The 10,316-nt window shown below is 48.4% G+C and overlaps 1 protein-coding gene across 1 annotated transcript; it reads right to left on the bottom strand.

Moving 5' to 3' along the window:
- Positions 1-213: 213 nt before the first annotated feature.
- LOC130378050 (transcription factor Sox-9-A-like) lies at positions 214-2,791 on the bottom strand. Its single transcript, XM_056584988.1, has 3 exons — positions 2,004-2,791; positions 1,484-1,731; positions 214-1,046 (listed from the first exon to the last, which is right to left on the bottom strand). Exons 1-3 carry the CDS (start codon positions 2,450-2,452, stop codon positions 214-216), a joined length of 1,530 nt encoding a protein of 509 aa, XP_056440963.1. The 5' UTR covers positions 2,453-2,791.
- Positions 2,792-10,316: the final 7,525 nt, after the last annotated feature.

The raw sequence follows: 10,316 nt of genomic DNA, 5'->3' as shown, positions 1-10,316 counted from the left end.
GGAGAGAAGGGGGGGGGGGGGTGGGTGGTTGGCGAAGATCTGAGATGAAGGGTGCGTGTGGCACGTCGGTACAAAAGGCCGCCAGGTCTACGGAGAGAACAGTCTGTGGGGGCGGGTTTGGGGTAGAGGGGTAGAGGATGGGCTTGAGTTTTTTTCTTAACTTTATACACAGTCTGCGCTGGGGACGGGGGGACGGGGGGGGGGGGGGCGGCCTCAGGGCCGGGACAGCTGCGTGTAGACGGGCTGCTGCTGCTCCCAGTGCTGCGGACTGTGGGTCTGGGGCACGCTGGGCACTCCGGTGGGGTCGGCGATGGGGGTGTACATGGGCCTCTGGCTGGGGTTCATGTAGCCGAAGCCGGCGTAGAGGCCGGAGGAGCCCTGCCCGCCGTAGTAGGAGGACGCGGCGGCGGTCGCGGCGGCGGCGGCGGCGGCGGAGGAGGAGTTAGCGGTGCCGCTGGAGGAGTTTGCGGCCGCCTGGTGTTCTGAGTAGTCGTACTGGGACGGCCCGCGGGTGATGGAGGGGTAGGAGGCCGGGCTGTAGTGCTGCAGGTTGAAGGAGCCGTAGGCCACGTGCTGCGGAGGCGAGCCCTGTTGCTCGCGGTAGTGGCTGGGGCTCAGTTGCTCCGTCTTGATCTGGGTGGTCCTCTGCTCGCCGTCTCCGCCCAGCGTGGTCAGAGAGTGCTGCTGCTGCTGCTGCTGCTGCTGCTGCTGCTGCTGCTGCTGATGCTGCTTCAGCATCCAGGCGTGGGCGCCCGGGCTAGCCGACTGGCCGTAGCTCCCCGTGTAGCCGCCGGCCGTCAGGTGGGCGTGGGCGTGGCTGTGGGGCGGCAGGTACTGGTCGAACTCGTCCACGTCGAAGCTGCCCATGTTGATGATGACGTCGCTGCTCAGCTCGCCGATGTCCACCGCGCCAAAGTCGATGTTGAGCTGGCGGCCCTCGGGCGCGGGACGGCCCGAAGCCTCGCGCTTCAGGATCTCCCCCTTGCCCCCTGAGGGCAGGTCGGTCTTGGGGGTGGTGGGGGGTGTCGGTGGGCCTTGGGACTGACCTGAGGAGGACGCAACATGTGAGGGTTAGCCTTTGGGATCGGGTCGTCTTAGGTCGTTTACGTCAAGCTACACGGAAGTAGCCGCAGCGGTGTTTGTATTAAAACATTTCTGGCATATTTATTGCTCTCGGCCCTGGGGAAATTAGTTCCTTTATTTGCATGCGCTGACGGTACTGTAACACATTTACAAGGCAGACATGCGGCACCTGGACAGGTGTGTATGCAAGATAGCCCGCTGCAAACGACTGGCCAATCATAAATCATTAACAGGTGTTTGCAGACAAATGCCCTTCAGGCTATTATAATGGACTCGCAGGTAGGTAATTCGATTCTAAAATCCCGTGCTAGAGTAATGCTAGTTCGTAGGCGTCTTTGACATGCAGTGAGCGGGAGGCTAATACAGGTTTGTATACTTTTTTTTAAAGAGCGAACGTTACCTGAGTGCTCGCCGGGGGAGTGCACCTCCCCCATGCTAGAGGTTGGGGAGTCGGCTTGCTGCAGCGCCTTGAAGATGGCATTTGGAGATATGTGTGTTTGCTCGCCGTCTTCGGACTCGCTCTGACCGTTTTTGACAGATTTCCTCCGCCTCGGTTGGTATTTGTAGTCCGGGTGGTCCTTTTTGTGTTGAACCCTTAAGCGCTCGGCTTCTTCCACAAACGGGCGCTTCTCCCCTTCGTTTAAAAGTCTGGAATTGCAGCAAAAAAATATACTATTTAGGACCCATTTATTACAATGTCATACATAAAAATCAACCTGTAAAACTATTGTAGCGGTAGATCATGCAATTCATAGTTCAATAGTTTAGGGGGAAATAATTACTCAACAATAAAAACAATAACAGTCTAATAACATTACTATTATACAATTAGAATTAGAACATTATTGTGATATGAAGGCCACAATATGGCGGGGGAAACGAGTGCTGCAGAATAGACGAGAATTAGCCTATAACCGTACCTCCAAAGTTTGCCAAGAGTCTTGCTGAGTTCGGCGTTGTGGAGATGTGGATACTGGTCCGCCAGCTTCCTCCGTGCAGCCTGAGCCCACACCATGAAGGCGTTCATCGGTCTCTTCACGTGGGGTTTATTTTTACTGGAACCGTTTACGCGCACCGGCATGGGCACCAGGGTCCAGTCGTAGCCCTTCAGCACCTGGGACACGGCATCTCTAATGCACACGGGGAACTTCTCTTCCTCCGCCTCCTTCTTGTATTCACCCATAGGATGGTCCTGTCCTAAGAGGAGGTGGTTGTCGGACGGCCGGTGGTTCTCGGTGTCTGACCCAGAGCCGGACGGGCATGGAGAGCCAACGGAGTCTTCTTCAGACATGCTGGGGCTTGGCACGTCAGAGTGACAACACTTCTCCTGTTCTTCTGTCATTTTAAGGTAGGGGTCGAGTAGATTCATGCGAACAAAAATGTTGCAGGACAACTTGTTGCAATAAAAAAAATTACTTTCAGAGAAAATCCTTTCTCCTAAAATCCAAGCGTTGTGGGTTTTAAGACTGCAATGACAGTCTGAGTCCGTGCACACTTCGACTGTCCAAACTTTCCTCCTCCAAAAGTTGACAAAAACAGTCAAAAGTTTTTTTTTTGTTCCTTAGAGGGCTTCTATTAAACTGCGTGTTTTGTCTGGATTGCAATGCAAGTGCAAGCGTTGGACGCAATGTTTTATAAAAGCACTGAGTGAAGGCATCTACCGCGGGACTGGAGGTTGGCTTCTCTAAACTCGGAGGAGACGAAGCCTGGTTTTATCTTTCTCGGCGAGGAAGTGATTGGGTAATACGTGTTGAGGGCGGACCCGAAATGCGACCCTTCCGTTGGCTCCGCCCTCCGTCTGTTTTACAGATAGAATTGATAGAAACGTTAGGAAACAAATGGTTCGTTTTTTTCATAACATAATCTACGTGATTTAAATTAAAGCTTCGATGTATCATAATTGAATATAATAAAAACCAAACTCTTTTTGAATTGGAAATTATATTAGCTGAAAAGACTTGTGGTTATTATCCAACTGAAAAGAAGTAGGCTACACCTACCCTTATCATACATGGTTATTTGTACCTTTACAACTTTTTATCAAATGTAGAAAAACCAACTTCAAAATCATGTGTTCATTTTAGAGAAGTAGATCTGGTCTAGGAAAATATTTTTTCTTAGAATTCATCCATGAATTTCTGTTTAATATGCTTTTAATATTTCTCTGTATTCCGTTCCTCACCCTTCGTTCAGCGTGTGCAGCGGAGAACCTTCATAGCAGAGTACAGGCAAAAGAAGAAACTGCAGGTTACATGTTGGCCAATAGGGGGAGACAGCAGTCCAAAAACTTGGGAAGCATGCATGTTTATGAGCAGCGAACGCAATAACAGCATTCTGGAAACGGATTCACGAAAAATAAGAATATACGACTTTAAAATATGCTTAATAAGCGACCTACAAAGGTGTACTAATCAATCCCCTATATTGAGAAGAACGATGCATGATGTAAAAAAATTCCAATCACATTGTTGGATTTCTTTAATTTACTCAGAAAAAAATTGTCCTTTTAGGCCTACTTCTTATTAATTGTTATACCAATTTTAATGTAGAAATTTGATTAAGCCTAACCCGGGGTTATTACAAGACAATAAATTGTCTAAAACCCATTTGTTTAGTTTGCCTCTGTGGTTTGCCCACTGCAGTTGTTAGTAAAAATATTAACAAGCACATTCATGCCATTCAACCATTTAATGCAATGAATTAGGTTGAACCATGATTTATTGATCGAAACATCTAGCTGAAAAGTAATGGAAGGTATAAACAAACTATAAAAAACAGGTACTCAATTCAGACAATGAAACTAACACAGATGAAACATAGGTACCAAAATTAGACATTGTGTGCCAAACGGAATAACACAAATAACCTCCCAAAGCAATAATGAGCGTTCCATTCTTTTTTTTTCATCTAAAAAGGATGCATAAATCCATAGATAATATATCCATATATGATCCATTTGAGTCATATTCTAAAGTGCTGTGGAGATATGATGGATGACGAGGGCCCGATGTGTTTCATAATGGTGTCCCGGGGGCCGCGCGGAGCTGAGGGCCACGGTGGGCAGGCAGAGGCCCTGCATCAGCTTAACACAGAGGCCCCAAAGGTGTGTGTGTGTGAGTGTGTGTGTGCGTGTGTGTGTGCGGGCATGCATGCGTCAGTCTGTGTGTGTGTGTGCATGTGTGTGTGTGTGTGTGTGTGTTTGTGTGTATGTGCGTGCGTGTGCAATCTAGTGTGTGTGTGTTTGCGTTTGTGTGTATGTGTGTGCGTTTCCATGTGTGTGTGTGTGTGTGTGTGTGTGTGTGTGTGTGTGTGCTGAGGGGGGGGGGGGGGCTGGTGTTCCGCCCCTGCAGGGCCTGACTTCAATCCACCGTAGGTGCCCTGCAGACTGGCCCGTGGTGAGTGTGAGGCCTGGGGGGGGTGGGGTTAAGGGGAGATGGGGGAGAAGGGGGGGGAGCTGGGAGTGAGGGTGGGGGTCGGGCCGCGGCCCAGCGCTGCCTCCCCCAGGCCGCGGGTCTTGGGAAACTTCTCAGGTTGACTTTGAGCCATGGCGTTACAATTCAGAGGCAAACATTTGGGGTAAACTGCTAAATCATGTCCTCCACCTTCCCTCCCCTCGCTCCACTCTCGGGCTCCACTGAAGATGTTTGAGCGGGGCGGGGAGGCGGGCCCCTCTCTCTGGCTCTGTATTTTGTATAATTATTATTGTTATATGTCCTACAATATGCGTCTGAATGCGTTGGTCTGTTCGTTGGGTTGTTTGTCAGTTTGTCTTTGAAATGTTTGTTTTTCTCCATCGTGCAGGCGATGACGTAGAAACATGTCGACCGAGCGTAACATCGCTCATTTCCTGCTGGAAGATACTTACAGTTTGTGGCAACAGTAATAATCCCTTTATTGCATTAGCTGTCATAACCTGTCTATTAGGAACGGGAGGAATCCTTTGCATTTGTTTTTATATGTATGGATCGGTTTCACATGATGTCAAGCACATTCCAAGCCCCCATCTTGGTACATTTTCACTACAATAAAAACATAAACTGGTCTGCGTCCTAAATTCCATACTAACATGCTAGTTCCTAGGCTAAAGCAGTATGTGAGATTATTCCTCTTTCCGAAACCTTTGTATCAAACCGATAAAAAGTGCATAATATTTCCGGGGAAATATTACAGTGTCCAGCACTGGACACTAGACTTAATATCCCACAATGCAATGCACTAGTGAATCAATTATTTTGGCTCATGGAGTTCCAAGATGGTGGCTTTTTAATAGGGTGCATAAAGACAGACGTGGCACAAGGAGTTCTACGCAGGAAAGGATCTGTGACCGGTCAGAAACAACATAACCAACACCTGCTTGAGACTTTCCCCCAGCTAATGCCAGCTGCCCTCTACCCTCTGTACATGGCAGAAGACTGCAACAGAGGAGGGGGGGGGGGGGGGGGGGGTGGGCACTGAGAAAATCCCTCCAGCTATCTGCTTGATCTCTTCGTCTCCTCCTCCTCCTCCTCCTCCTCCTCCTCCTCTGATGTAAGCTCTTAAGGGGACATTACTCATCTGTGCTCGATGGTAAAAAAAAAAATAATAGACAAACGGATTGGCTCATGACGTGATTATGTGGTGATGGTTGCAAGGGTTGCTGAGTCGAGCCTTAGTCCTAGGCCCATTCCTAGTCTCAATCCCTAGGGGAGACCTATTCCTAGGACAGTCCTTAGGCAAGACCTAGTGCATTCCTAGTCCAGTCCCTATGTCAAATGTAGTCTGACCCTAGCCTAGTCTTAGTCCAATCATAGCCCATTCCTAGCCCTCTCCTAGCCCAGTCTTAGCCTAGTCCTAGCCCAGGGCTAGCCCAGTCTTAGCCCACTCTTAGCCTAGTCCAATCTCAGCCCTGGTCTAGACCAGTCTTAACCCCATCGAAGCCCAGTCCCAGCCCAGTCTCTAGGCCAGACCAGGCTCCACTCAGCTCCCTGGATGTGTGCCTAGCCAGATCAGAGTGCTTTAGCCACGGGCTACTGTTGACACTGGCATTTTGCAAATGGTAAAGTTTGAAGAGGACTTATCGAGGCCCTGCCACCCTCAGAAGGCCAGGCAGACCGTCCCTGCTCTGACTCGCTCACACCTAGCCGCCATCCCACGCACTACCGCAACAGGTTCCACTGGACTTTTTCAGGAAATCTGAGACTCTGAAACAATGCACTGGAAACCAGTATAACACGCTCTTACTAAACTCTGCGGATTTATCAGTAGCTTTTCCGTATCAGGACTTCAAGATATTCGGTAACAATGGCACATCTGAAATAGGTAAAAGGGTAATGGAAATCTGTGATTGAATGCGACAAACCTCGATTGCAAATGCAGGGTGAAGTCCCTACTTCCCTCTGCATGTATTGTACTCAAAGAACTGCTGCAATGTTTTCCCTCACTATGCTACAGAGCTCCCCTATAGCACTAGTGTAAACCCCACAGTGTGAAATAGAGCATATATACATACGATACACATATTGGCCTTCAGGCGTTTTACCAGCAGTGTGTGATCATTACTGCCAGGGACTCCCCTCCTTTGTATCTCTTCCTCCCTGGGAGATAGCACCCCTTTAATCTCAGCCTTATCTCCTCCTGGCTAGGAGCTAAAGCAAAATACTACCAACTCTCATTGATAGGCTATCTGCAGGCCAGGAAGTGGTACCAGAAGCTCCAAATAAACGTCCTGCCACGAAGTGTGCCATGCCATGGTGCCATCATTGATCAAATACCATTTTGTCAAATGGTAATGAATCAAATACATCTTCTACTTAAACTTCTTTGTGGTTGAGCAGGCCCTTGTATCCATAGCACTCACAGGGCGTTCGGATGAGGAGCAGGTATAGGGGGAAGGCTTGCCTGCTGAAGGATGACTACTGGTAGCAAGCGGATTGAAGCAAGCGGAAACTGGGGATTGAACCCACAACCTTTAGGTTGGGAGCTGAAAACCCTGATTGCTACACGATCCTGCCCTTTATGTCGCCTCGTGACGGCTAGCTTAATGAGTAGCTTTGAGCTGCGCTGGGTGTGAGGAGTATAACAACAGTATAACAATAGAATAACAATAGAATACAATGACAGACTTGGAACCATACTGCAGTGACAGTCACGTGTCAGTCACTGCTCCATAGGCCCCAACAAGCACATTTCCTTCCACGTGCAAAATTGAATGCTGCTGAGTGACCCCGTAGTCATTTCCGTGGCTCCAGGTGAAACGACCTCCAAGGCAGTTGAAACGACAATGTGACTTATAATAAAGAGTGGTGTGTGTGTGTGTGTGTGTGTGTGTGTGTGTGTGTGTGTGTGTGTGTGTGTGTGTGTGTGTGTGTGTGTGTGTGTGTGTGTGTGTGTGTGTGTGTGTGTGTGTGTCTGTGTGTGCTCCCCCCCCCCTCCCTTCCCGCTTCGTTTTCAATGGAGCCTGTAATTATGTCTGAATGACAATGGTCCATTCTCAGCTTGATGACAAAACGCTGTGACATCACCTGTCTGCGAGTGGAACCAGTACACTCATTGGGGTGCGGGGGGGGGGGGGTCAACATGACCTCTTTTGCTGAAGCCTAATTGTTACATATTGTCAAATAACTCATTTCAACTATCTTGAGAAAGAAACGCACACAATGCAATCCTTAAAATGACATGGTCAGAAATGTGTAAAAGTACTTTGAGAGTATCACAGCCGAAATTAATTTCTGTAAAACATTTTATCTCCAGTGATTAATAGTGTTTAAACAGCCATACAAAGCAGTGAGTTAGAGTACTTTGGATTGTGACTGTGGATTATTCTGATTCAGTCGGATGGATTCTGATTCAGTCCTGTAAAGTCTGCCTCTCGCTCTCTCTCGCTCTCTCCCTCCCTCCCCTCCCTCCCTCCCTCCCTCTCTCTCTCCACTGTCACGGGCCCCTGGCCCCGAGATATGCTGAGTCAGACCAGCTGACGGTACTCTCGGCTCCCTGGCACCCGCACACATCAAACGGGGCCCGTCCGCTTCTATGATGTCATGCTTGGGCTGTGTCCTGGCAAACACACACACACACACACACACACGCACACGCACACGCACACACAAGCATACACCCACGCCTTCCACAAAGAAACTGTATGGACTCCGGCCCCGTCTACGCAATGGAACAGCCCCTCCTCCCACTCAGCTCTGCTCTCAGGTGAGGCCAGAGTGGCCGTTGTTTCCGTTGCACTAAAAATAGGCTGTGTTTCTAAAAATACATTGACAGTGTTTCAGAACAACAACAAATAAAAAATTCCGCCGGTCTGCCAGATATTACCGTCACTCGTTTGGCCTTGCTCTACCCAAAGGAATGGTTACGTCGTTCAACCTTTTGTAATCCGGTTTGGATTGACACAAACGCTGCGTCAATCCAGGAAATAACCCGGCGACCAATCATTTTGGCTGAAACATTGAGTGCCTCTCGTATCTCTGATATCTTTCTGTCTGTGGTATCTCTGGTGTTTCTGGGGTCTCTGGTGTTTCTGGTGTCTCTGGTGACTCTGTTCTCTCTTCTGTCTCTGGTGTCACTCTTGACTGGTGTCTCTGGTGGCTCTGTTATCTCTAGTGTATCTGGTGTCTCTGTTGACTCTGGTCTCTCTCTGCTGTCTCTTGTGACTCTGGTTTCTCTGGTGTCTCTAGTGTCTTCCTAGTGTCTCTGGTGACTCTGGTGGCTCTGGTGGCTCTTCTGATTCTGGTGTCTCTTGAGACTCTGGTTTCTCTGGTGTCTATTTTTCTCTGGTGTCTCTGGTGACTCTGGTTTCTCCAGTGTCTGGTGTCTCTGGTATCTCTGATATCTCTAGTGTATCTGGTGTCTATGGTGTCTCAATGTGTCTGGTGTCTCTGGTGACTCTGGTGTCTCTGGTCTCTCTTCTGTTTCTGCTGTCTCTGGTGACTCTGGTGACTCTGGTGTCTCTTTTTCTCTGGTATCTCTGGTATCTCTGGTATCTCTGCTGTCTCTGGTGTCTCTGCTGTCTCTGGTGTCTCTTTTTCTCTGATATCTCTGGTGTCTCTGGTGTCTCTGGTGTCTCTGGTGTCTCTGGTGTCTCTGGTGTCTCTGGTATCTCTGCTGTCTCTGGTGTCTCTGGTGCCTCTGCTGTCTCTGGTCTCTCTGGTGTTGTGTTTTCGTCAAATGGTTTCCTCTCCCCTTCTTCTCTTTCTTCAACCTGGAGGCGCCCGGTGGTTTAGGGGGGAGTCTATGAAGAGGGCCATTCTTCCTGAGCCCGGCATTACAAGAAAATGCTGAGTTAATGAAAGAGTGATGATGCCTACTCACCTTCCAGAGGATAGCACCTGCACCCAAACCTCTGCTCATTATTACAAATAAGCCCTCCCCCGACTAGATCCACTTCCTCCCTCCGTCTGCGAGCTGTCCGTTGCACCGGAGGGGAAACACAAGGGTATATGTTGTGTTGTCAAGCAGAGCCGGCCTACTTAGGTGTTTCCAGTGGGGATTTCAGCATCGGACCGTGGCTGTGGGATTAATACGTTAAGGAAAGGGCAAGGGGTGGAATGAATAATAGCTTTAAAAGGGCTTTAAGACAGGGTCTTATTACAAGTCTATCGGGGAAAAGTCCCCAGAGAAGCGGTGAGCAGAAGGTCAGAGTGGGCACGTTCAGGATTGTCACCAACGTCCAAATTTGAAAGTGCTTGACTTCTAAATTCATGTGTTTTTTTTACTCTGAATTAAAGCATTTTGATCCTGAACTATTTGAGCAGCAATGTCCTTGTCCTAATGAGGATTGGTTGCAGTCTTGTACTTTACTCAAAATTAAGTAGTATATGTATGACTAGTCCATGGCTGGTTGCAGGGCTTTACATGATTTACTGCTAGATTACAGATAGATGTATAACATTACAATAACTTATAACCATTATGTGTATCCACAGAATATTATTTTTATCAGTCGAATAATAGAATATGATGGGTTGGCACATTGAATTTAATGATAACATGCCCACATTTAAAATCGTCCAACTTATTTAATAACATTCAGGCTCTTTCACATTGTCATCTAACGTGTAAACCCATTGTAACTTTGCATGAAGGAAATCTGAGCGAAAACATGTAGTGTATATTCAGGGAAAAACAATATACAGTGCATTTCACTCCAACATGGTACGCCCTGCCACCCGTTCTCTGCCCTCCCCTTGTTTTCTGTTTCCAGGTCTGTCCTCCATATATATTTGATTGGATTCCCGAGCTTCCCCCTC

This window comes from Gadus chalcogrammus, unplaced genomic scaffold (genome assembly GCF_026213295.1).
Source record: "Gadus chalcogrammus isolate NIFS_2021 unplaced genomic scaffold, NIFS_Gcha_1.0 GACHA063, whole genome shotgun sequence".
Classification (NCBI taxonomy): Eukaryota; Metazoa; Chordata; class Actinopteri; order Gadiformes; family Gadidae; genus Gadus; species Gadus chalcogrammus.
The sequence above is the reverse complement of the archived record's forward strand: the minus strand, read 5'-3'. Positions and strand labels throughout refer to the sequence as shown.

Excerpts from the sequence above, each read along its gene's own strand:
- LOC130378050 (XM_056584988.1), bottom strand. The coding sequence starts at position 2,452 with ATGAATCTACTCGACCCCTACCTTAAAATGACAGAAGAACAGGAGAAG. Across the intron at positions 1,732-2,003 it reads ACTCTTGGCAAACTTTGGAG|ACTTTTAAACGAAGGGGAGA; the intron begins GTACGGTTATAG and ends CTGCAATTCCAG. Across the intron at positions 1,047-1,483 it reads CTCCCCCGGCGAGCACTCAG|GTCAGTCCCAAGGCCCACCG; the intron begins GTAACGTTCGCT and ends CGTCCTCCTCAG.